The sequence below is a fragment of the Amia ocellicauda genome, chromosome 1, assembly GCF_036373705.1.
Source record: "Amia ocellicauda isolate fAmiCal2 chromosome 1, fAmiCal2.hap1, whole genome shotgun sequence".
Taxonomy (NCBI): Eukaryota; Metazoa; Chordata; class Actinopteri; order Amiiformes; family Amiidae; genus Amia; species Amia ocellicauda.
The window spans coordinates 20,864,325-20,891,904 of record NC_089850.1 but is presented as its reverse complement, the minus strand read 5'-3'; the positions used below and the strand labels follow the sequence as shown (position 1 = coordinate 20,891,904).

The following is a 27,580-nucleotide window of genomic DNA, read 5'->3' as shown; positions in this document are numbered from 1 at the left end:
CTGTCAGAAAACTGCCATACATTGCCAGTGATACTTCGAGGATACAGGGTGGCTCGTTTCAGGGCTGTGCCAGTACTGTTGCCAGGAACAGATTATGGTCTGTGGTTTTCCTTTACTTCAGCGTTGTGAGCTTCACAGTTCCTAAGATAAGTGCCGACCTCTACAGTCAGGCCATGCTTAGGAGCTGATCTGCACTGACCATCTTGGGGTTTGGTAAATTATTTTAGGACTTAATATGCATAGCAGTGGCTACAGTTTCTTAGGTAATGGCTGGCATTGTTAGCTGGGAAAGCAATTTAAGGTTCACAAATGGTGGTAAGTGGAAACAGTTTTGTCTGGTGTACAGAGACATGAACACTATCATAATAAAGGAAGAGGAAATGGAAAAGTCAAGAGGTGAAGTTGCTGTTTGAGCTGCCTCCCTTTTCACAGGCCAGTAGACACGTCACAGTGTATTGATCACTCTCTTAGCATTTCATTTTATTTCCCACTCGGGGAACATTGAACAAATTGTTGTCCATAGAATGTTTGGATCAATACAGCACTATTTATTTCATGTGGAAAAGTGCTTTCCTCATAAGCAACCAATTCAGGTGATGGTAAGATTGTTGTTGTGACACAGATTTACTTTTTGTTTGTTTGTTTGTCGTCCTAATAACAGTAAAATTAACGAGTTTAAAGGATCCTCAGTAGGTATGCTAGTAGCCGTAAAAGTAGTGTATGCCAGTTACAATCTGATAGTCTGTAGCATAGCGATAAATCCCTTGTGTAATCAAACGCGTAATGAGTAGTGGGCTGAGGACCACTACAGTTGCACTATGGATAGCATATAGGCTATTAGTTGTGTATATGGGATACAATCTGGGTAGTTTGTATAATTATTAGCAGCAGAGTATGTAAGTTACAATCTGGGTAGTGTGTAGGTTAGTAAATAGGGGTGCATGAACATCTCCATCCAGTCAGAAATCATGCTGCAGCACAAGCATGCATTGATACTCGGCACTAGTGTGTAGGAACGGACAAAGGCACTGTATAGGAATTATGGAGTCATTTTAAAATAAAGGCATTTGCAATTGTTTGTTCTGTTGCAGTTTAACCATCAGTAGAAACTGCTGGTTACTGTCAGTCTGTTAAAATGTTTTAGGGGACAAAAACATTTCACATGTCATCTTAAAAAAGTAACCTCAGTGTGTGTGCTGGTTTTGACTTTGTGAATAGACACTATCAGCCCTCCACCTCAGCAGCCTACAGTGAGTGTACTGGACAGGGCTTTGCCCCTATTATTGAATATGACATTAGTTAAGGAAGGGCTACTTGCAACCAAGTCAAAACAGACAATAACACACAACTGAAAAGATTGTAATTAATGAAAGCAATGTAAGCAAGAATAAGTTCAGATATAATATTTAAAGTGCTGCAGGGTACCCAGTTGGAGGCAGTGCACCCCCCATCCCCCGTGGGCACTGTTAATGCATCTTGAGGTCTGCTCACATCTACAGCTCGGAGCTTTCCGATGTTGGCAGCATATTCTCTATATAATGTTTAAATAGTAGTTGGGTACTTAAAACACAGTCGTGTTCATAGTCAATTTAATGTAGTTTCCTCCATATGTATTTATTTTTCTGTAATATAAATAGAAATAGGAACAGTGTGTTGATAAATTACTAACATGCATTTAAAATATCCCAAACACAAGTTAATTCTTGCTGTGTAATATAAGCAGTTTGCTCCAGTGAGATTTCATAAATACCACTTAAAGCAGACAGTCAATTAGTCTAAAACCAAAATGGTGAAGTATGCATTTGTTTTAGTCTTGACTACTGAATAAACATTAATTTATTTAAGGTATGTAGTTTATAAACATATTTAAATGAGTTCTATCCCCTGAACACCGTAAGGGATTTGTCAAAGCTTTTCTCATGAGCAAATTGTTCTGCAGCTTTTCTGAAACTTTACAGTGGCAAAACAGATGTGAGGGGTGTGCCTCTGAGCAGCAGAAGCATACAGTGTCTCACCACCCTTTGACACCTTCCAAAGACACACCTGTTTAGATTAACACCTGCAGACTATTCTGATCTTGTCTCACACCTCCGATCCCTTCACTGTGACATGTGGATACATACATGTTGGGACTCTGGCAATGACGTGTATATGTGGAACTCTGTACATTGATTGTTAAAGCATGTAAGCTGCCTTGGGTAAAGGCATCTGCTAAATATCTTGGTAATATTAATTTTAGAGAATGAGAGAGACAGAAAGAGAGACAGAGAGTTTAGTCATTCCAGCCCAGTATTTGGCCTCTGCAGATAAGCGTCTTTAGTGACTGATTTGTTTTTTCTTATTTTTCCTGTTCCTCTTTCTAGTGGCAGCACCTGATCTCCTGGATCCAAAATCAGCCACACAGAACTCCAAACCTCGTCTGTCCTTTTCTACCAAGCCCATTGTTTTAAACTCGGGAGACGACTGCGACACCGTGGCCACGGTCATGAAGTGGAAAACTGTCTCCGCCATCTTCCTGCTGGTGGTCCTGTACCTGATCATCGGTGCCACGGTGTTCAAGGCCCTGGAGCAGCCCCACGAAAGCAACCAGAAGATCACCATCCTGGCCGAGAAGCTGGAGTTCCTGTCCCGTCACTCCTGCGTCAACTCCTCCGAGCTTGAGGAGCTCGTTAAGGTAACAAACTCCCTGCTTTCTCATGGACAGTCTCCCTGACTCTCCATTGCTCTGCCCCACCACACCATACAGGTTCCCAGGCAGGCAGGCTCTGTGTCATTTGTAATCTGCCAGCTGTGGCAGAACAAGCACAGAGCTCACCAATGTATGAAAAGCAAATTAACAGATCGGACACTGGGCCGGAGACAGCGATTAGATTAGATTTATGTATCGTTGTGCACTTAAATCCTGGCAGATTCCCTCTTATACGGCTGTACATTTTCTTAAGTGTTATTAAGGGTGCAGTCTAGTTACTGTGCAATTGTTCTTGTTATTTTATTATTTGTTTTTCTGCTGTCATTTTCACTTTACTATGTCAGACAGGAGTAAGAAAAAGCTGCAGACCTGCATTATTATGGGAATTAAAAGCAGTTTATAATTGTATTTCTGTTGCAGCTGTGTGTTAATGGATAAGCATTTCATCTTTAAATACTGCAAAGTAGTATCATAAATAGGGATTTTAAAAAGTGTGTTAGGACAAAATCGTCAGGAGAAATACGGGTCAGGCCCTCTGATATTATAGGTGGCTCCAAACTGTCCTGATTTGGGAGAAAATGCAAATTCGATTTAAAATCTTTCAAATCAACTACTCAGTCTTACCAGACTTCTGCTGAATTCACTTACCTGTGCTCTGTGAGTACTGTGAAGATTGCTTTGCCCTTTACACAGCATTTTTTAATAAGTATGATAAGCTATATAAGGAGAAAAGCAGAACACTTAATAATACAAAATTACAGGAAGCTGTCAAGGACCGAAAAGTGCTAATTTTCCCTTCCATAAGCGCTCTATAGAAGCCTGCTGGAAGATGGACCAGCACTCTCCAATACTCAGCTATATGAAACACCCTGCAAGTTGAATCACGCAGTACACATCAGATGTGCAGTACACATCTATGCTTTATGTAGTGCTGTTAACACTGTCCTGCAGTCCAGCCTATACTACAGGAGGTTACAGGATACATTACAGTGTGTTATAGGAGCCTGTTGTTGGACACAAGAGGATACCTTATCAGATCCAATACATCATTTTAATCAGGCTTCCCTCCGTCTCAGAGAAAATAATTATGTTCTGTGGTCTTGTTGGGAGTTTCTATTTAGGTCCTGTCCAACATTTGATAACTGAACTTCATACACAGCACTAACTTAATTAGTGGTGCATTTGCCGTGAGTATCTTTGAGGTCTCAGTTGCATTTTTTTTTTTTTTTTATAACTTTAATATTCAATACAGCTGCATTTTCCCTTAACTAACAACCCTAACCCTAACCCTAACTAACCCAGTGTGTTCAGGTAATCCCTCATCCCCGAGCTCCAGCTGGTTTCTTTTCAGGCTAAAGCTCTCAGTTACTTAATTAATTACCCTAAAGTGAGATAATTTGGCTAAACAGAGCTTTTTCATAATTGAAAAAAGTTGGGGGAATATGACATGGTCTATAGCACCTGAATCATAATAATAATTTGAGAATCAAGAGCTAGGCAACCCTGCCAGCGAACACCCATCACCCCTGATGTTAACGGCAGCAGAAGGGAAGGTAAAATCTTTTGCACTGTCCTGCTGTATTCTGTGTACCTTTCAAGAATGCATAGCATTGGTCAGCAAGCAGCAATCTGCCAATGGCCATCCAGTGGTGCATGTGGTAACACCACACTGTGATCAATAAAGGCTAATGGCACTAATAAGGAGTCTCAGTTCACAAGAGTGGGTAGCTAATTTATTGTTTTCCTCCACAGATGTTTCAATCAGTGTTGAGCTGAGATTTTGACACAGGAAAAAAAATGTATATTGCATTGCATGACCTCACCAATGCTGTCCACAAAGCATTGTATCAATCTGGGAGGAGCGCATCCTCCAGAAAAGAGTCAAAGTGGTTTACATCAAAGTAGCCATTAGTTAGAATCCTCTAATGGAGGAGTTGTGTAAATCCCCACACAAAGTGAGGTAGAGGAAGGTCTTCAAATCCTCAGAGTTAAGCTGAAACTAGAGCAGCTGCGACAGACTCCACATATGTTTACTGGACCCTAACCATTTAAGGGCATATTATCCACAACAAAAAGAGTAACTGAGGGTTCACACAAGAGAAGAGTGAAGTGCAAAAGCATGCAGTGTTAAGTGAGCATCTAGGAAAATAAATGGAAAAGAAACAAATTGGGGTGGGTGGGGGAAAGTTGAGTGGCTGTTACAAATTGGAAGAACTTGCAAACAAATTAATTCAGATTCGTAACGCCTTCTGATTGCATCATGGCCACCTGCCAGGGTAGTTCTGCAGAGGTTTGTCCCTCTGAGATTCATTGCTGCATTTAAGACTTTGGAGGCGTGTAGCTGTTAATTAGTTTGATTTAAATTCCTTTGTGTAAATCACGCCAGCCATTTTCACTGCAATGATTGTAACACGCATGGGAACCCCGGCAGTGTGAGGGTGGGATTCAGACTCTCTCACAGAGCAGTACGAGCCAGTCCAGGTTTTAAACTCTGCAAGTGGTTGCATCTAAGCAGCACCAGGGGCTGGATATACCGCATACTGTTCTCTGCTTTTAGTACATTTTCCACATCTTCCGACAGACAAGTGGAATTAAAATACGAGATGTATTCATTTTAAATCAGTGCTGTTTGCTGCCTTCTAAAATCTGAAATGCATCAAACTAACACAGTACAACAGGATGTTTATTTCCATCCTGTATAATGTACAGTGCAGGACCTGGCATCTACCAGTGTGCCATGAATGCTGGCTAGGATGGGAGTCACCATTACAGATCCTCCAGGGAGGTTGGTTCTGTTGTTAGTATAGGACTATTCAAAGATTAAACCATTAATCAAACAATTCATTCATTCATTTCCAACTCGATTTTATGTATCGTTTTACTTCTTGGGTCCATTTCTCAAGGAACATAACACACTCACACGAAAAGCTCTGAACATCACAGCAGCAGTCTGCTTCTCGGTGGTGCTGCACTTGTATCCAGCTCAATGTAGGCTCAGGACTTTTCCTTACACAGACCAAAGTCATCTCGCAAACTGTGGAGCCATCAGGAGCTGATATTGCAGATACACATTCAGCCAACAGTTACAATTAAAGGGAATGTAATTATTATTTATTGAAAATTCTTTGCCATGTAACCTTTACTTAGCCTCGCACAAAGAGAATTTAAAATGCAGCCGAACGCAAAGGACTAATTATTCACTAACAGGAGGAACAAGTCAATTTGCATTCATGCTTTAGTGTAGAAGGTATAAATCTGTCTGGCAACCAGAGCCTGAAGTAGGCTGCTGTAATTTGAACTCAACTGCTTTTCTGTCATTGCAGATGAATTAAGTTTTGGGCAGTTAATGTAATTCTTACATCGTTATATCAAATTGATGGGTTCTATCTCCTTTTTCATTGGCAATAGAAGATCCAGAAGCACAGAGAAGGAACAGATGAAAACAAATCCACCTCATGGGAAGAGCGCTGCGCGTGGCCTGAGAGTCGTGCTCATTGCGCATTCTTGCCAGGTTTATATACAGCTATATATATATATATATATATATATATATATATATATATATATGTATTCTGTAATACAAATAATTTACTTCAATTAAGTAATTAAGAGCATGAGGGGGATGAGAACCAGGCCAGCTGCATCCCTCAAGGAGTGGGGCTGAGCAACACTGGCAAGGAGCTGCAGAGTGTGAGCAGGAGGTGTGACCTGGTTGGATAGGATGTGAATGCTGGCCTTAGAAGTATTGGCAAAAGCATGTCACCTCAGGTCAGGCCGGATGTTGGCCAAATCTGCTGCATTTCACATTTTGCCCAGAACAGCAGGGTACAGTTGTATTTCAAACTCTCTCTTATTTTTTCCCCCTTGATGCTGCTACACCTCACAGGCAGGTCTGCCACTGTACAGTGGTGAGGCGTGCAGGAGTGGAACAAGGGGGACTGATGAAGATCTCCCTCCGATCACCACGGCAATGTCAGCTGCTGCACGTGTCACGCTGTGTCAGTCTGTGTTAAGAGTCCTCTCCAGAACACCTGCAATTAGACTGTGACTCAGGACGGCATCAGAGGGAGGGGGGAGGAGATCACAGGGGCCGTCAGCGCTGACAGACTAATGACGCGATAATGAGAATCGATGTGAATAGTGCGGTGGCCAGCGTCCTGTGGCAGCACACTGTAATACCTGTACTGCTCCTCTGAACACAAGCTGACTACATCAATGAATATGAATGCAACTTTCCCCTTTGAATCAGTCTCTTGGCTTCAAACAGACATTCAGATCATTTTATAATTTATGTATTTATTTATCTGCCTCAGGTGTCTCTGTCTTTGATTCCCTGTTTTTACAGAGACTGCAAAATGTCAGACATTACAACATTCCATTGGCGTGCCCCTAGGCATCTGATTGGCTGAGCGACCACACAATGAGAGTGAGGATTGTAGCCACATGTGGGATCATCCAGGCTATCAGCCAATCAGATGCCCCTAAGAGGCAGTATTCCAGTCTTGTGCCTAATTAAAGGTTGTGGCCAAAGCCAGTACAGTATCTCAGGTGGTTATATATTTTGTGAACTGGGTAATAAATACTTGCATAAAGCAGTATTTTAAGTTAAGTTATTCATATTATCCAGCTTGTGTGTGTGTGTGTGTGTGTGTGTGTGTGAGAGAGAGAGAGAGAGAGAGAGAGAGAGAGAGAGAAATATTTAACTAGTAAAATGCTGAAATGGTATCAGTAGGCAACAGGTCTTTAATTACACAGATCAGCAGGAGCAGAGATCACAGGAAGAGGAGAGATGGAGTACTGGAATGTAATTCATGCTACAGACTCCTTAGTCTTACTAGGATGTGAGAGAAGCTGTGCCTTGTGTGTTGGCTGCCATACATCTGAATTGAAAGTGCATGTGCTAAGTGTTTCCCTTGTCAAGTTCAAACCCAGCAATCTAACAGTAGTTAATACAAATGCATGTTAGAATAGGTTAATTGATTTCTATCAAATTGTGTTTAATGAGATGCATGATCTGCACTGAGGGATTGTTTTAGATTAACACAGTCAATGTTTTTTCAGTAAGCTTTTTATTTTTTTGGTGATGTGAAAACATTCGACAGGTTATAAAGCAGAGTATCGTCGTGTGTGTTAATTAAGGCAAAGGTGACAGACACATGAAAGCAGCTCCAGTACTGGGCTAGCTGCAGTGTAAACAGGATTAAACACAGGTTCCGGCTGGTTAAAAGAAAGATGTAATCTGCAGGGTCTGTGAGGCGACTGTATAAAAATGCTCAAACAGTCAATTACACAACACCTTTCTGTGCCTCCACAGACAGTAATTCGGATGAATGCCTGAGCAGCAAAGAGAAAAAACACCTCATCTATTTCCTACTCAAGGTTTCCCTTACAAATAAGCAGAGAAGGCCACACAGGCCACAGAAAGGCAGGCAGATTCTTCACAGGTGTAACACGTGAGTGGTCTGTGAGATGTCTCATACAAACAGGAATTCCTTTGCAGACTATGAAGCAATGTGTAATGTACAAATGCTTTGTCACATGGTTTTAACTGTGGTTTCAAATGTTCTAAATGCAAACTGATGGAGAGGAGTGATCGTGTTCTTTTGCATTATTCAGTTAATTGAACATGTATTATATTTATTGGATGCTCTAATCAAAGGTGACTTAAGATACACTCTCTCTCCGTTTGTTCCCACAGCAAGTGGTGTCTGCGATAAGGGCCGGGGTGAACCCCTCTGGAAACTCCTCCAACCAGACCAGCCTGTGGGACCTGAGCAGCTCCTTCTTCTTTGCTGGCACAGTCATAACCACCATAGGTGAGAGGGAAGCAGCTGGCCTTGGCTGCATGGGAAGAGCACTGCACTCCTTCTCACCGTCCACACCGACACTCCCCTGTGCTCTGTCAGCGGACAGGAGTGATTGCAGTGGGATGCCCAAAGTTAGAGAGAAGCCAGTTTATTTACAGATGTAGATAAGCCAAAAAAAACATCCTTTTGTCAATAACAAAAATAGCCCACCTGTTCCCTAAAAGAGCTGTCGATAAATATGATCTGAAGTTCAACTTCAGATCACAAGAACATGGATTACAAGTGCAGTAGTTTTGTCACACCAAACTATGCGCTGTTTTAGTATTGTATATGGCGGTGTTCTCTACACAAGGTATTAGGAAATATGTTCATAAATGTCATGCATATCCCAGCCAGTTAATGGTTATTTAATAGCAATGCACTGTCGTTGTATTTCCTGTAGCTGCATATACACCACTATACTGTGCATCAGGAAAGTATTCACAGCGCTTCACTTTTTCCACATTTTGTTATGTTACAGCCTTATTCCAAAATGGATTAAATTCATTATTTTCCTCAAAATTCTACAAACAATACCCCATAATGAAAACGTGAAAGAAGTTTGTTTGAAATCTTTGCAAATGTATTAAAAATAAAAAACAAAAAAGCACATGTACATAAGTATTCACAGCCTTTGCCATGACACTCAAAATTGAGCTCAGGTGCATCCTGTTTCCACTGATCATCCTTGAGATGTTTCTACAACTTGATTGGAGTCCACCTGTGGTAAATTCAGTTGATTGGACATGATTTGGAAAGGCACACACCTGTCTATATAAGGTCCCACCTTATCAGAGCACAAACAAGCCATGAAGTCCAAGAAATTATCTGTAGACCTCTGAGACAGGATTGATCTGGGGAAGGGTACAGAAAAATTTCTGTACAAAGATTGAACTCTTTGGGCTGAATGGCAAGCGTCATGTCTGGAGGAAACCAGGCACCGCTCATCACCTGGCCAATACCATCCCTACAGTGAAGCATGGCGGTGGCAGCCTCATGCTGTGGGGATGTTTTTCAGCACCAGGAACTGGGAGACTAGTCAGGATGGAGGGAAAGATGAATGCAGCAATTTACAGAGACATCCTTGATGAAAACCTGCTCCAGAGCGCTCTGGACCTCAGACTGGGGCAAAGGTTCATCTTCCAACAGGACAACGACCCTAAGCACGCAGCCAAGATAACAAAGGAGTGGCTACAGGACAACTCTGTGAATGTCCTTGAGTGGCCCAGCCAGAGCCCAGACTTGAACCCGATTGAACATCTCTGGAGAGATCTGAAAATGGCTGCACCGACGCTCCCCATCCAACCTGATGGAGCTGCAAAGAAGAATGGGAGAAACTGCCCAAAAATAGGTGTGCCAAGCTTGTAGCATCATAGTCAAAAAGACTTGAGGCTGTAATTGGTGCCAAAGGTGCTTCAACAAAGTATTGAGCAAAGGCTGTGAATACTTATGTACATGTGCTTTTTATTTTTAATACATTTGCAAAGATTTCAAACAAACTTCTTTCACGTTGTCATTATGGGGTATTGTTTGTAGAATTTTGAGGAAAATAATGAATTTAATCCATTTTGGAATAAGGCTGTAACATAACAAAATGTGGAAAAAGTGAAGCGCTGTGAATACTTTCCTGATGCACTGTATATAACTGTACCTATTTGGCTTAGTTGGCTCCTTCACTGCTTGCCATTATGTGGCATGGGACTCCTGGGCTGTGAAAGAGCCTTTTAATTCTCCGTTGTGCTCCTGTTACACAAAGCGCTCGCACGTCCTTCAGTGTGCAGAGGCAGTCTGCCACAATTAAGGGGTATTGACTGAGCTGCCTCTTTACACAGAGCAGGATCAGGAGGTTCATTCTTCATGCCTGTCTGAGAGTTGGTTTCCGTAAATATTCAAGAAGGAGAAATCCCTCAAAGTTTTCATTTTTGCAAGCAGGGGTCGTTTTTTTTTTTTTTTTTTTAAAGCCTCACAAGATACCTTGTTGTTATTATTACAGTGTTCTGGTGCCATTTCTTTGCTGGTTCCCAGACTACTAAAGAGGAGTCTGACATGCTGGGTTTTGTCAGGTGGAGTTTACAGTGCCACTACACCTTTCCTCCAAAGCAGACCGTGCCAACTTTCCACGGTCTTTCTGTGTTTGTCCATGTGCTGTATGCGATGGACTGAAATGAAACTGACCGTGTGACTCTGCAGCAGGTTGTTATATATTCTGTAGCTAGCACTGCTCTCTCTCTCTTATCTCTCCCCAAAATCTCAATCTGCAATCATTCAAAATATCTCTGTACTATCCATTAGTCTTCTGCGGTTACCAAATAGGAGAAGCTCTCCTCTGCACCTATATCCGTTATATGCAGGCAAGCCTAACAAGGTTAGCACCAGTGACACACACCATCTGGTTCTGAAATGAAGAGTGATGCTGTGTGTGTCGGTAGTGATTGCTAACACAGCAGCCAGTAATGAGCCACAGAAATAGTGATGCAATGGGAAAAAAGGCTGAGGAAGCAGCATCCATCCACAATGCTGGTACACGTTGCATGACCTCTTTGCAGAGCTCCTGTTCTGAGAGAGAGCCTTGGGGGCTGTGGAGCATGGACGGCGGATGGGTCTCCTCTCTCCTTTTCTTTTCTCCCCTCTCCTCACCATAATGCAGTGACAGAGTGGATGGGAGCCTGAGGCAGCAGTTACATCCCCAAGTTCAAACTGTGTACCACCACAGGCTTGACTTCCCTGTTCCTGAGAAGCTCCTCCATTCTGAATGCATTACAAGAGGCAATTAGTCCATAGTGTGTCCAGAGGAAAAATCAGGCCGCACAAGACTTCAGCAAAATGTAGTGGAAGACCCGTGAAGCCCCCCTCTGGGAGCTCTGTAGTGTAGGTTTCAGTAAGATTCCTATGTTTTGCACAAAACCTGGAAGAAATATGGTCTGTGTAAGTGCACTCACCCTTGGGATTCCACCTTGAACTCCTGTACCAAAACAGGCTTAATCCACATAACATAACTGAGAGTGCTCCATTAATTAGTAGTTCTGTGGATTTTATTTTTTGCAGATAATCGTTTTTATTATACACCTTTAAAGGTTTTTTTGATTTAATTGGGCTGTAGGGTAGTCAGGACTCATTGAGATTAATGGGTCTCACTGCGGGAATCTGGCTAATTGGGCAGAAGCACATCGGCAGCCACTAGAGGACACACTGGATGCTCCCCTAGAGCAGTGCAGTGCATTGAAGTGAGGAGAGTCCAGGATTATTCATAGGATCCTTGCTCATCTGCCCAGTCGACATATCTGCCCACGCAAGTCCATTCCCCATGTGTACGTCAGATGTGAGCTTCCCTGTGTGTCTATAGCAGTGCAGCTCTCGGGCGAATGTGGAAATCCAGTGGAGGTTGCATAGGTGTTGTGCCCTTTTGTCAAGGGTATTCTCCAGCATTTCCATTTCTTCGATTTTGGAACTTCATGGCAGAACCATGAGCTTCTCATCGAAGAGCACTCTGGATTGTTCCTTTAAATCACTTTAGAGTGGAAACTATTTGGACTCCAAAACTAATTTTCAAATATGGAACATAGTCAGGGAGGCACAGGCACACTGTGCACATGGTTTCAGGAGACCTTTTTTATTTTTATTTTGTTAAACCTTACATTACAGACCACAAAATAAGTATGCTGTAAATTCAGAGCTAAGAAAATATGAACTTGTTCGTTCTGAGCATTGCAGTTTCCTGTGAGTTGAACTTGCTTTCATTCAGTTTGATTTATATGCTATAGCACAAATAATGTTTCTGAGGTATGTTTACTGCATGACCCCGTGGTCTGCTCAGGGTCCAGTCTAGTGAAGCACAGCAAAGGCATGGTCAACCCACAGGACTCCAGTATAACCCAATTGTAAAACTATAGTACCAAGGTAAACTTGCATAAAGAAAAGAAAGGGATAGATTATACTATTTTAAATATTTTTGAAAAGAAAGTCCTCCCTCAATGACTTTGTAATAGCCTGTTCATAAAACAATGAAGTCTTTAATCGCACTGCAAGACATGCCTTCCAGAATGTGCATTTCATTACCGGCAAGATTTAGCAGCTCCACAGGTAAGTTACGAGAGAGCAGGATGATGAAAATTCAGCTCATTAAGCACATTTCTGAATACTCTCACACATGCTTTTTGGAAACTTGTAATGACAAGAATGGTCTCAGGGTCAGTAAAATCTGAATGTTTCCAGGAATGGTAATTAGGTCTAAATATAATTAATGCTCATTGTTTCAGAACTGCTGAGTTCCTGAGCTGTTGCATCACTGCTAACAATTATACTTAAAATAAGTAAAAATAGCAGTAGATTAACTTGAGTGTCTGTCATTTGTATTGTATTAAATAAGTTAGACATTTTACCACACTTTCAATATCCTCCTATCCTCTAGGACAGTGGTGGGCAATAATTTTCATAAGTGGGCCACTCTATGAATGTCAGTATGGCATCGTGGGCCACATATTTGTTTTGTCATGATTTATTTGTTTATTTAACATATTTATACTGATACTTATGTTAGAAAGTGTAAAATAGATCTAACTTAAAACTTTTACTCATTCAATATGAAGAACAGAGTCTCTATTGGACATTAACAAGGGAGGTGAAGTCAGGTGTCATTTCTGATGTTTCTGAGCATTGCTGCAAGGTGGCGTCACTAATGGAGGATCTGTTCTTTGATTTATTGAATTTCATCACCGAAAATGTCTGTTAGCATATGTAGCTTGAAGCAAACAGTACAAGCATCTTTTGATCGTGGACCCTGATCTTTTGACAGTTCTGTTCATTGAAAGATGCATAAAACCTCAGGAGTGGTGCAGATTTGAATTGTTCCGCAAGCACTGCGTCAAACTGCTTGCTCTTGCTCGAATAAATTCACTAGTTGTGTAACTGTCTCCACAACATGGCTAAGTTTCAGAACACATTTGCATTTGAGAACCTCCTGGAGAATAATGCAATGCAGAAAATGTATTTTCTGCTCTGGGTTAGTTTCTGTCACTTGGTCTTGTATCCTTTTTAATAACCCAACATTTTTGCCTGTCAAGTTTGGACACCCATCAGTGGTCACACCAGCCACTTTCTGCCAACTCAATCCAAGTTTTGAGACACACTCATTAACTTCGTCGAATAAATCCTTGCCTGTAGTTGTGTTTCTCATTGACTACAATGACGCAAGTTCTTCAGTCAAAGTAAAATCTGTAATAATGCCTCGTATGAAAATCAACAGCTGGGCTCTGTCAAGGGCCAGAGAAAAATTAGAAAAATTGTTTACCCTACCTTTCAACTGTTGTTCTCAGAGATTTCTTCAACACATTGCGTCACAGTACACCTTGACAGCGAAAGTTTTTCAAAAAGCGCTTTCTTGTCAGGGCACAGTATTGCAGCAGATTCAACCAAACATTCAACCGTATTTTGCCCAGGTCTGCTCTAGGAAGATGCAACATATCATCCTGTGTATTATTTCCACATTCTGACACTCAGTTTGGAGTACTTTATAACTATGCAGATGCTTGTGAAATATCTTTTGGGACTGCCATGCGTAAGAAAGGTAATAGGCTTTCTGTGACAACCCAAGAGAAGCACTAACATCTCCCTCTCACTGCCTCTCTAGATATTTTGGGAACCAAACATATTATTAAACCCAAAGCAGTTTTTTAAATGAGGGCAAGGAGAGGAAAGACCCTGTTGAAGACACTGGGCCCTCTGCACAGCAGTGCTGGTGCTGCACTGGTGTGTGAGTGGGATGGTGGATAACATCATGTAAGGTCTCTGGGAAAGGGAGCTGAGTTACCACTAGATGTTTTTTAGAAGAGCAAAAAGCCTCCTGTGTAGCTTTCTATGGATAATCAGTCCTGGGGGATTAAAGCTTTCTATGAACTGGGGCTGCTGCTGCCTGGATGGAAAACCTCAAGCCTCTGGAAAACCTCAAGCCTCTGGAAAACCTCGGGCCTCTGGAAGCTCACAATCCCTCCGAGAAGAATCACAGTGTACAGGATAGTGTGGTAACTGAGGAGCAGTTACACACCCTGTGCAGAATGGCAGGGATCATTGCGGAACCCCTGTTACAGAAAATCTTTTCAGTTGCAAAAGGTTCATTATTAATTAATGATCTTCTGGCACAGATGACATTATTTACAAAAAAGATATTTCAACATATTTTTTTCTTGTTTGCTTTCGGACATCGCCAGCTATGAGATTCTAAGAAATCGCAGCTGAAAAGTCAGAGCTAGACATGTCTTTAATCAGCAGATAAGAAAATAGATCTTTGGCTGCACAGATCCCAGGACAGCAGGAGAACTGCTAATGTGATAAAGGGTTCAGGCTGAGGGCCTGCTGAGCGGAGAGTCCAGGCTATGGCAGTCTAACCAGACCAAGAAAACTAGAGAGGTTTATTAAACTCACTGCAAAGATGTGCAGGGAAATCAGGGTAACCAGGGGATATTGTGGTCATGCCTGTCTGGATGATTGGCACAACAACTGTCATTATCCCTTCTAAAAACTGAAACCTTTGCAAACCTCCCATCACCCCCCCCCATCCCTACCCCCCAGCCACCCAAACTGCAGTCAACGTACAGGTTATAAACATACTACAGGTAATTAGATTAAGAAGGAAAACCTATTGGCTGTGTCACACTCCAACACGACATGAAAAAAACCAATGCCCGCATGCTTGTTGTGGTGCAAGTTTAATATGGACAAGCCTACTTCAGCAGCTGCTCAGTTCAGACTGCCAGTTGTGCTCAGCTCAGGCTGTGCTCTTCTGTTTTGCAGGCTTTGGGAACATCTCCCCACACACGGAGGGTGGCAGGATATTCTGCATCATCTATGCTCTGCTGGGCATCCCCCTCTTTGGCTTCCTGCTCGCTGGGGTTGGAGACCAGCTGGGGACCATCTTCGGGAAGGGCATTGCCAAAGTGGAAAAGATGTTCGTTGTGAGTATAGAGTTTACGTTAGTTTGTTTTGTAATTTTAAACAATCACTCTCCCGACTGCAAATTCTGTGTATGTGCATTTTCAATTTCCTTTTGAAGTCAAGCAGTGCTAATGTTTCAGTTTTGTATGAACCCCCAATAGTCCAATGCCCCCCCCCCCAAAAAAGGAAAATAAAATACAAAAACTTTTTCCTCCCATGATTAGGCATTAGCAGTCAACCCAGTTGAAATCACACTAATTTTCTTCAGCTGACAGTCCTACATTAGTAGCACTGGGAAACAAATCTCCCACATTTTGATATTTTATGTGTAAATATGCTCTTCCCTCTGAAGAAAACCTCCTCATTAGTCACACTTCCAAGCCTACAAACAGTTCCCACAGGTGAGGGGAGGAATCCGACCAGATGTTGTCGTTTTTAATCCTGCCTGTGATCACTAAGCCAATCAGAATGACCCACTCAGCTGTAACAGCAGACCCCAGAGTGACACAGTCCTTTCTCTCAACTCCACCCAGTGCCAGACTCAGGTTCAAATGCATCTGCAAATACACTGCTCAAAAAAATTAAGGGAACACTTGAATCACAAATCGGATCTCGAAGAATGAAATATATTAAAGATCAAAATCTTTACTGTACATTGTGTAATTCGTTGAGAACAAAACGTTGCAACAACGGTCAATGGAAACCAAAATCACCAACTGATTGAGGGCTGGATTCAAACATACCGAAAATCAAAGTAAACAATTTAAATCACAGGCTGTTGTAACTTGAGTTAATTTCATCACGGCAACTCATAATGTGACTCAGCAGTGTGTATGGTTCCCACATGCCTGTACGCACTCCTGACAACGTCTGGGCATGCACCTGATGAGACTGCGGATGGTGTCCTGGGGGATCTCCTCCCAGACCTGGATCAGGGCATCAGTGAGCTCCTGGACAGTCTGTGGTGCTTCTTGGTGGCGTCGGATGCACCGATACATAATGTCCCAAAGGTTCTCAATTGGATTCATGTCTGGGAACGTGAGGGCCAGTCATTGGCATCAATGCCTTCGTCATCCAGGAACTGCCTACACTCTCTGTCCATATGAGGCCGGGCATTGTCCTGCACCAAGAGGAACCCAGGGCCCACTGCACCAGCGTAAGGTCTGACGATGGGTCTGAGGATTTCATCCCGGTACCTAACAGCAGTCAGGGTACCGTTGGCTAGCACGTGGAGGTCTGTGCGACCCTCCAGGGATATGCCTCCCCAGACCATCACTGACCCACCGCCAAACTGGTCATGCTGGATGATGTTGCAGGCAGCATAACATTCACCACGGCATCTCCAGACTCTTTCACGTCTGTCACATGTGCTCAGTGTGAACCTGAGTCTCTTGGTATCTCCTCCATGCTCTTGAGACTCTACTGGGAGACACAGCAAACCTTCTTGCGACGGCACGTATGGATGTGCCATCCTGGAGGAGCTGGACTGCCTGTGCAACCTGAATGGGCTGCAGGTACCACCTCATGCTACCAGTAGTGACAAGGACACGAGCAAAATGCAAAACTAGAGAAGAATCAGTCAGGAAGGATAAAGAGAGAGCAATTGTCTGTGGCCACCACCTGCAAAGCCATTCCTTTTTGGGGGTGTCTTGCTGTTGCCTCTCCAGTGCACCTGTTATCACTTTCATTTTCATCAAAACAAGTGACATTGATTCACAATCGCTTAGGCTTCCTAACTGGACAGATTGATATCCCTGAAGTTCAATTGACTTGGTGTTATACTGTGATGATTACGTGTTCCCTTAATTTTTTTTAGCATTGTACTTTTGTTTGTTCTTACCTTGTGCTCCAGCAAGATCTCTAAATCACATCGTCAAGCAATTAAATTCCATCAAACTCTGTGCATAACCCTCTGCACCCTCTGGGGGTGGGGGGGTTGATGCATGTTGAATGTGATGGAGTTGACTGGATGGTAAATGGAAGGTGTTGTGATTGGGAGCTCTCGCCTTCTTATTGAACAGGTGATGAATGTACAACCTTAAAAGTACCTGGAGACTGTCTGCAAGTATGCTCCTTAAACAGCAAGTAACTGAAATGGACAGAAACTTCACCCAAGTGAAGGGAACGAAAGTGACCACACAGCTGCATGACTTGACCTGACCCTTTCTTTTTATTGCAGAAATGGAATGTGAGCCAAACCAAAATCCGCGTCACCTCCACTGTCCTGTTCATCCTCTTCGGCTGCCTGCTGTTCGTCACCATCCCCGCCATAATTTTCAAACACATAGAGGGCTGGAGCGCACTGGAGTCCATCTACTTCGTCGTCATTACCTTGACCACCATTGGATTTGGCGACTTCGTAGCAGGTTAGAAGATTGCTTTAAGGCACAGGCGTCCCAATTGCAAAACTAAACTAAACTATAACTAAATGCACTTGTACATATAAAAATAAATGAATTTCTAAAGAAATAGCTGATTTAGTTTACTGGTTTATCTGGCAACTAAAAGTGAAGTTCAACCCAAGCAAGTGGTATTTGAGGAGAGAAATAGAGATGAAATACAGGGGGTGTTAATAAATTACAGATCTCATGTGATTTGTTTATTTCTTTCAGATGTGACTGTTGCCTCCTTCTAAATGTATTCTTCCTCTGAGACATAGCTAATGGCACTCTGGCAGTGCGACATAAGAGGAAGTGCAAATATTACTCTCTAGTGCTGTTTTAATAGCAAAGGTTCTCAGGAGATTAGAGGCCCAAGGAAATATGATGGCAAAAATGGACAAGGAACTCCCACGGTCTCGCTGGAGAACTCGTGAGCCTTTTATGAAGCAAAGCAGAGGAGCTAGACCTGAGAAAGGGTGGTTTAAATCCAAATGAATCTCCCCGCTAATGGGCCCTTAATCTTGAGTGGATAAACTAATAGAAATGTAATACTGTACAACCTGTGTACTGTACAGCCACATATTTAGATGTTTTACAAAAACTTTAATGTTTGCCATGAGTTTTAAAAAAATTGTTTGCTTTCTAAAAAGCATTGAAGCAGGTCTGCTAATTTATCAAACAACATTTTCGGCTTCACTGGGCTGTCACACAGCTTTGTCCCAAGGCATTTGTTCTGAAAATCAGCAACACGTGATTCATCAACCAAATTTAAAAAACAGCACCACAAGCAAACTCTTGAGCCTTTAAAAGAATCTGACAGGTGTTTTGTAAAAAAACAAAAAGGGGGGGGCGGGAGAGAGACTCTCCCCCAAGCCAGGGCTTTAGGTTAGCAGGGGCAAAATGAGTAAACTACCTCCTACCAGAGCAACAGGTCAAACATGAGCTAAAGACAGAGATCAGGAGTGAGAAGCAGGCAGGCAGTTGACAGGTTTCAGCAGCAAAGTCTGGATAAAGCCATGGTTTGTAAAATAAGAAGAACACAGAGGCAGCCCCTGTGGTACAAGATCAAACAGAAATCTGAGGTCTTCCATTTGGTATCTGCCTGAAAGTTGTACTAGTTAACCAGCAGCTCTGCCATCAGAACCATCTAGCAGAATATGAATTATCCAAAATGGAGATTAGAGGCCTAAGGTACAACATGTTTTGATAAATCAATGCCTGGAGCTGACTTTTGCTCATTTATGTTATTTAAATATAGGTGGTTGTTTTTTTTTTGGTGGGGGGGCGGGGGGATTGGTTGGATTTACTGAGCACATTGTCACATCAAGAACAAAATTACATTCTTTAACAACATCGGAGACCATTACAATAAATATATAAATACACCTACAGACGTACTGTAGTTATAAAATCTCTCTCCAAGCTCTCACTGTAAGGGATGCAGCAGATTGACTCTGTGTTCCGTGTTCTGCAGGTGGGTCAGAAATCGAGTACCTGGACTACTATAAACCTGTGGTGTGGTTCTGGATCCTGGTGGGCCTTGCCTACTTTGCTGCTGTTCTGAGCATGATTGGGGACTGGCTCCGGGTCATATCCAAAAAAACTAAAGAGGAGGTATGTATGGATGTCCAGAACAGCCAGCAGGAAAATACATGTTCCACACAGCCTGTAGTTTCTCTATGAAGTGTTTAGTAGGAGATTTGTGTTTGTTTTTTGCAGTAGCATAAAAAACATATCAATAGCTATGATCGTATGTTTGCTTCAGTTGCATTTACAAACAACCAAATCAGTCAATACTGGGAGAATAATTAGCCTAATTGGCCTATTTTATAAAGTTTGCAATCTGATTTCACCTCATACTATGCTGTATTATAACAATAAGACACCTACCCAATGATTATCCAGAACCCCAGCCATAGCCAATACCAAAATCTGAAGCCATGCCCAACCTGCATCTACGCACATCTATGCTAGCCCAGGAGAAACACAACCCTGACCGCAGTTTTCTTGGGACTTAAACCCTAACCCAAACTTGTGCAATGGAATTACGTGAACTAAATGTGGCTAAAGTATTCCAAACATGCAAAAGCAACCCAAATGACCATTCATCCATTCTCGTCTTCGCCTGTATTGGTACTAGTTACTTCTGCAGCTCTCTGGCTGTAATGATGTAAACCGCAGAGAGGAGCCCAGCCTCTACTACACTGAACCAGTGGCAAGTGCTGATTATTATAGTATTCAGGAGAATCAGACTATCGATAATTAATCTGATTTAACAGTTTTCCAGGCTTTCCAGATGCAGTATTTTTTATTTCAAATGCAGAATGAATCCCCACTACTGATGAGACAGGACTTTTTAACGCGGCAGCTCATTAAGCGCAATACTTAAGGAAGTTTGGGGATTTATTATTTTATCTGTTTTGGCCCAGAATGGACTCCCTTCACATCAAGTGGAGTTTTGGTTGCACGTATCTCCAAGAAATGACTCCAGGGGGTGAAACAAATATATGCATGCATGCATATATGCATACATACACACATACAGACCATTCCTACTTCTCCCACTGGTAATACTTAGGTCATTGAAGACTGATGCTTCTGCATGTGTGACCCAATTTACTACCATCGATCTTCAGTTCTAACATTTCAAACCGCTTTGAAGTCAAGGGAATCTGTCCACTCGCTGCAGTACACTACATTTATTTTGAAACCCGCACAGCCGAGAGGAGAGCTATTCATGCATAAGGTGTGAAAAATGGCTCTGAAAAACACTTAGTTTACTAATCTGTGGATAAGAGTGAGAACCAATAAGACATTCTGGACCCCCTCCCTCAGACACAGATAAAGACGAGAGGCTTTGTGCATCTGCACAGACCCCTCACAGTGAGGAGTTCACCTGAGTGTGTGTGTTGTTACCGAGGCACAGAGAAGCAGAATGCAACTGAATCGTCACACGCCTCACTGGCTGGCAGCAGGACTTGACATGCAAAACTACTTTCACAGGATCCAGGGGGATACGTAATGCAGTGCCCATAAAGCAAGCTTGGCCTGTTGTTGTCTCCTGCTATTTCACTCGCGCACATGCACATACGTGCACGTACACACACGCATTTTTGTATGTCTCTTTATTCACCCAAAAGTATTATACATCAGGCAATGCATCAGGTTGTAGAAACAAACCAATTCACTTACACCTGGTCATGCAACAGAGCTTTGAGAAGCTCTATATACTCACAAATTGGAATTTCATTAAAAACAAGGCCTGTTTGGCTGAAAAGGGAATATTTACTTCCTTAACAGCAATGCAAATGTGCTTTTATCTTATGTTACTGTGAATGTAGAGTTAAACTAAAAGTAGTGCTTCAAACTATCAGCATGATCTTGCTTATGAATAGTTTTGCTCCTGAGAGAAAAAAATATATATATATTCCTCATTAACTGGTGTTTTTTTTTTGTTTTGTGGTTGTTTTTTTAATGTAGACATTTTAGAATTTAAAAAAATGTTTGGTATGTAAGCAAGGCCCATTACCAATGATGGGTACTGAAACAACAATTAGGAGACTGAAGGAATATAGCTTAATAAGCCGTCCGAACACTGAGAGCTGGCACATAAGCTCTGGCTGAATTATGTGGCTGCCATTATTGCTTCTGCAGATTTATTCATGAGCTTCCTCAGTGTCATCCCACACACCTCCCTTACAGCAGCTTGATTATTATTAGAGAAAGAAAAATGTTAACCCTGAATACGGGATTCAATATCTGTAAATCAGAATAATGGTGGACCTAAAATCTCCTCCATGGAGGGAAATACTCCATTCCAATTGAAGCTCCTAATAAGCTTTGCTTATTAGCCAATGCCAATAAAACTATATTTTACCAATGCCACAAGTCAGAAAACAAATGTTTTTTTTTTCTTTAGTGTGGGTGACAAAAATGATGCATGACCCAGATACTGTACACTCTGCTCCTTTCCATTCATAATTTAAACTTCCCCGGGATATGTTAAATGTTGCAAACCCACCATCCAACAAAACACATGCTCACTGGAGCTGACGGATTCCTTATAAACCACATTGAAAGAAGAGTCACAAAGAATAAGCCTGAATCTCATTCTGATTAGTCACAAACCCAACTCCCAGGGTTGAGAATGCAGACTCCCTGAAGAATGCAGCACTTTGGCCCTAACATATAAGGCAGACAAGAGAAAGGGGATACTGGAAGACCCATAAACAGAGTTAGAAGGCTGATAATCAAATGCATTACAACGCACTTTGTAAGTCTTACATCATATTAAGAAAGTCCATATAAATGCACTGGCGATGTGGCTGTGCAGGCCTACCTTATTTTTCAGTGTCTGCTATTAGTACAGTACAGTTGTCAGATAAAAATACATGCAGTACACCAAAAAGCATTAAAGCAACTTTCTTCTGAGAACACATCTTTTAATCACATTACTGAAAGATAGACAATGCTTTTCTTTTTTCATCTCCGCAAGTATTTCAGATCTGTTGAAGTGACACCAGCCTGCCCATTGCTGCTGAGCTCAGATACAATTGTTCTGCAGATCACTGGTTTGCTTCCCTCATTCACCTCCCATTATCTCTAATCCGGTCTCCAGTTGGGTCAGTTCGTTCTGAAAGAGTATGACAAAATAAAGAGAAATAAACCACTGTTCTTCAAGCAGGTTTCATAGCGCTTTGTAAATCTCCTGAATTAGACCCAGAAAATAATTTCAACAGATTCAGTTAAGTGAATAATTAGTTCAAATAAGTGTGAGCTCAGGTGAAATCTGAAGAGCACTCAGTCAAGCAGCTTTCCCACCATTATTTGTGTTATTGTTGCCACCTTAAATGGGGTCACACAGGCTTAGGACTGCGACTGGGCAGGGGATGGTTGTAGAATTTTTTGCTGTGCGGTCCAGACTCTGAAGTTCTTCCACTCCCTGTCTCTGTCTGTGTGTGTGTTTGTGTGCATTTTCATCCATCTGTGCATTTGTTTGCATGAGTCTGTGTTTGCCTATGTTGCGTCTGCATGCATTGGTTTATATGCGTACATCTAAACATCCGTCTGTCTGTTTGTCCAGGTGGGGGAGTTCCGGGCGCACGCAGCAGAGTGGACGGCCAACGTGTCGGCGGAGTTCAAGGAGACACGGCGCCGCCTGAGCGTGGAGATCTACGACAAGTTCCAGCGTGCCGCCTCCATCAAGAGGAAGCTTTCCGCAGAGCTGGGCCTCAACCCCAACCAGGAGCTCACCCCAGGCAAGAGAACACTCTCCGTCAATTTCACCGACGAGCGGGAGCGGGAACGGGAGCGGGACAGAGACGGGCTGCCCACCCTCACCAAGAACGGCAGCCTCTACCTGAATGGCCTGAGTCCAGACTGCGCAGGCGGAGGTGGTGGCGGCGGCGGCAACATGGGGGAGATTGCCATTATCGAGCACTTCAAGTGAAGGATTCCTGGCATCCTCTCACAATCCAGCACAGACAAGAACAACGGTGCAGCAGCTGACCAACTGACAGACTAACCAACTGACTGACTGCCCGCCGGCCCATGAGCGCCAAGCAGAAGAGTGCAGTGAAACAATAGTACCTTTTTGAACCACATTTCCCTGCTCAGATTCCATAAAGCAACGATAATCAAGACAAGAACAGAGAAATAAAACAAACGGATGGGAACAAACTAAAGTAATTCCTCACAGAACGTGTGTGAAATCACTGATACTTACAATGAACAACCACTAAATTAAACGTGTTGGTTGCTTTCATTTAGGTTGAGTCATACAGGCCTTGCTATTACAATTATCATGATTAGATTTTTACTAACTAGTGAATTTCGAATTGCTAAAGGATCACTTTATGCCTTGTACCAGCCGACGAATGCATCTCTGCAGTACAACAGGAATCTCCTGGCTCTCACTGTAGCGGCTATCTCTTGCCAGAGTGGAAGCTTTTTACCTAAGGAATAATAACAGTGCCTTACAAACCAGAAGACATGTTTCTTCCTACCTAATGCATGTTTGAATGGATACCGTAAAAATCTGTTTCTATTACGCATTTTTATGTTATTTTTTTCTAAATGATTGTATTAAAGAAAACGACCCAGCACCCCACCTGACTGCAGGTTGAGGAAACCAACACAAGGGGGTGAAAAAGCCACCCCCTCAGGTAGCGATGGCAGCTCCTTTGGCAACGGAACGCAGACGACATCTCTCAACGCCTCCCGCTGCCCTGGCACAAAGGGGGCATGTTCATAAAGCATTCACCAGCAGGCCACGTTCACACCATGTTTTTTTGTTTGTTTCCCCTTGAAAGAAAAAGTAACCGAAGAAAGTTGGAAAGAGTCACAATCATTAATTTCCATCTCTGTCCACTAGAGTTCTCCCAGTCTGGCTCTCCTGTGCAGCAGGTCGTGCACACACATAAGAACATAAAGTTTACAAACGAGAGGAGGCCATTCGACCCATCATGCGTGTTCGGTGTCACACAGCTCCCCGTAGAACATCAGCTGCATTAGACCCTGGGTGGCAAAGGGGTTAAAGTGCTTCAGTTAAGTGAATGATTAGATCAATTCACTAATTAAGTGCTCAGGTAGAATGAAAAACAAACACTGAACCTCGAGGCCAGATATGAAAGAAGCGGTTGTAGATGGTTTAACACTTGGTTTCATAACATCGGCAGTGGATTTCTTGCCTGTTTACAACAAAACCTGTAAGGAATAAGGAAAATTCCCTTGTACTGCTGTCCTTGATTCTTGGCGTCACCCATAAGATAGTGTGGTGTCACTAACAGTCTTTCTAATCACCTCCATATCTATTTTCATATGTGTATGACGATATATTTTCTACTACCATAAATTATTTTTTCAATTGAGGAAACTTTATAAAAACAAAAAAAAAATCTGTGGCGATTCTTTAATGAAGGACGCTAGATCAAATAAAGACTGACAAGAATTAAATTCCAATATGTAGCATCACTTGGATTTGCCCCAGGTACAGTGATGCTGATTAAAAAGTATAGTTTATTTTTATTTATTGTGCTCTGCCATTTTATTTAGCTGCCATCTTAGGTCACCATCTGAAGTGTGCTGCGTTTCAAATACAGTGTCGTCCTGGACACTGCTGTTGACCTAGGACCCTTCTACTCCAGGTCTTGACAGTGTGATAATGCCTGCATCCCGCCATGTTTAGCGCAGCAGCAATAAAGCAGCAGTTTTTTTTTGCCTTGTTTTGTTTTTATTTTTTCCATTATTTTGTAGAAGTGTATTGTAATTTAAAAGACATGTATTGATCCAAAAAACAAATTCCCTAGTCAAATTTGAAACTTCGAAAATTGAATTACATTTTGGCATCGAGCCTTTCCAGGAAATCAACAGCAACACAGGAATGTTACCTTTCACTGTCAGCAGCAGAAGCCAGTAAACAACTTCACTTGCAATTGCATTGTTTCAAAATAACCTTCCGTTTTCTTTATAAGATGCAGTTAAATGTCTTTCGCAAATATTGTAAAAGACAAATCTTGAAAATAACAGCACTTTTTAGAGTTTACATTATTAAACTGCAAAACTTGCTTTGAAACAGAGACAGAAGAACCCAACAGAAACACTGATTCTGCCGTAAGTGTTGGCAGCAGTTATACTGCTGTGGGCTTGAGACAACTTCTAACAGTCATCATCTTCGCAGGGGGAGATTCCTGAAGAGGATTACCTTATGAAGGCCAAATTTGGATGTCTGACCAGGCCGAGAATAGTTGAGAATAGTTTATTTGCTGAATGCACAGCTGCTATTTTGTTTTTGTGTGTATGTTATTGAGGCTCATCCCACCCCCTGGGATGGTGTGTCTGTTTTTTAATGTGCGCTACTGAAATACAATTATCCTTCAGACTTTGATGGATATATTTACACATACGGCTTATGTAAATGCATTGTATATGAAAAATAATTCTAAACCTCACATGATTTTATCATTTTTGTATTATCACACCTGTCTTACATGCAACTTATCTATTTAAAATTATATTACACACACACACAGTTTGTTTAAACACGCATGCTATCAGAGGCACAAGTCTTAAGGAATATGTTTTGAGTCAAGCCTTGTTAAAACCAATGTATGGGCAGACAGGAGTTTTATTTAGCCATGGAGACAGACACACTTTATACACATGTATAGTAAGGCTGCAGTCTAGAGCCATGGAGGCCACCCCCATTCCTGCAGAGTCACAGTCCTGCAAGTTGTACAAATCTCTCTGAACCATCAATCACTAACACACTGTCATTGTGACTCATTAAGCCCAATAACTATCAACTGAGTAGCCTAATAAAAGACAAATGGGAAGACACTGCAGCTCTCCAGCACAGGGGGAAGGCCCTGCTGCAGAAGCATGGAATTATTCCTTTATGTTGTCATTTGAGATCCAGAGAAAAATCAAGATGATGCAATATACATTTTGCAAAGCCTTATATTAATGCATAGCAAACCACCTTTCATGTCTATTGGTTTTAGTTTTTCAGTTTTGACTCGTTTGTTTGTTGTTTTTTCCAAAGACTGCCTTTGAGGGAGCATTATAACACTCTTATTTACCAGATGTTTCCAATAATTTGTGTTGAAAAAAGGGACTTAAAAAAAAAAAAAAATGACAGGATGTACTGCAGTCATATTGCACAAGCTAATGAACATTATGAGACACTGTGAGAGTTGCTATGGATGTCTCTGGCTGTGACTGTAGATTATTCTGTGCTGTGGACCAACAGACCTGTGGGAAAACAACCCTCTCCTCATCTTTTTTCTGCTCCGTTTCCGACAGAGTTTGAAGTACAGAATCAATCTTGTCGTCACTGCCGGAAAATCTGAACACTGCACACCAAGCATGAAGAAATTATATAAGCACGCCTACTGCCCCAAACCAAACACCAGGCACAGTCTGTAAGCACACAGCTAATTTTAAATCCGCGTTCTATAACAATGTCTTCGCCCAGCTTAACCACAGGAAGACGGCAATCATGCAGCTGGACACTGATACAATCCATTGGGAGAAAGAAATGAGTCTCTGCCGAACAAAGCTTTGGGTCCACGGCAGACAAAGCAAAGGATTTTCCTCAGTGTCAGGAATGCATCTCCCCAATTTAACTGACAGTGAGAGACAGAGGGAAATATCAGAAAAGGTGACAAGCATGCTCTTGCCCTTCATAACAGAAGAATAACTTTGTAGCAGCATATCGCTTATGCATGCTTAATTCACAGTAGGAATTCTGTACTTTTATTATGGTTTTACCCTATTGTTACAGTGGCTTCCTATAAGTCCAACATGCCTTGCACTTCAATACACTGGACAATGACTAACCCATGGTGTATCATAATAAACAAACCACAGTAAAACTATGTTAAAAGAGCAAAAGTCCTATACTAAAGGTAAACCTGCAAAATAGATACAAGAGTAATGTAATAGGAGAGGTTTATGGGGACACAAAACCATTGAAGACAATAGGTCTAATAGACCTGTTCATCAGAATAAATAAGTCTAGTTGACTACTTGGTCTGCATTTTAGATTAATTGCAAATTTAACCATCAGCAGGTTATATTCTCTCAGCTCGAAGTATCTGTTTTTCAGATTTGTTTTAATGTTCATGCTTGTTTTCAGCATAAGGACAGAAAAAGATGAAAACTGCGCCCTGCTCAATGAAAAGGGACAGACCATTGACAGTCCGCTGGCATCTCTGATGAATACAGTCTTCATTTTC

The 27,580-nt window shown here is 42.0% G+C and overlaps 1 protein-coding gene across 1 annotated transcript; it reads left to right on the top strand.

Annotated features, from left to right (window-relative positions):
• kcnk2a (potassium channel, subfamily K, member 2a) lies at nucleotides 1-27,580 on the top strand. Its single transcript, XM_066698527.1, has 7 exons — nucleotides 1-97; nucleotides 2,364-2,674; nucleotides 8,388-8,505; nucleotides 15,322-15,482; nucleotides 17,642-17,828; nucleotides 19,318-19,457; nucleotides 22,927-27,580. The coding sequence occupies exons 2-7, from the start codon at nucleotides 2,486-2,488 to the stop codon at nucleotides 23,290-23,292; spliced, it is 1,161 nt and encodes a 386-aa protein (XP_066554624.1). The 5' UTR covers nucleotides 1-97; nucleotides 2,364-2,485; the 3' UTR covers nucleotides 23,293-27,580.

Excerpts from the sequence above, each read along its gene's own strand:
- kcnk2a (XM_066698527.1), top strand. The coding sequence starts at position 2,486 with ATGAAGTGGAAAACTGTCTCCGCCATCTTCCTGCTGGTGGTCCTGTAC. Across the intron at positions 2,675-8,387 it reads AGCTTGAGGAGCTCGTTAAG|CAAGTGGTGTCTGCGATAAG; the intron begins GTAACAAACTCC and ends TTGTTCCCACAG. Across the intron at positions 17,829-19,317 it reads ATTTGGCGACTTCGTAGCAG|GTGGGTCAGAAATCGAGTAC; the intron begins GTTAGAAGATTG and ends CGTGTTCTGCAG.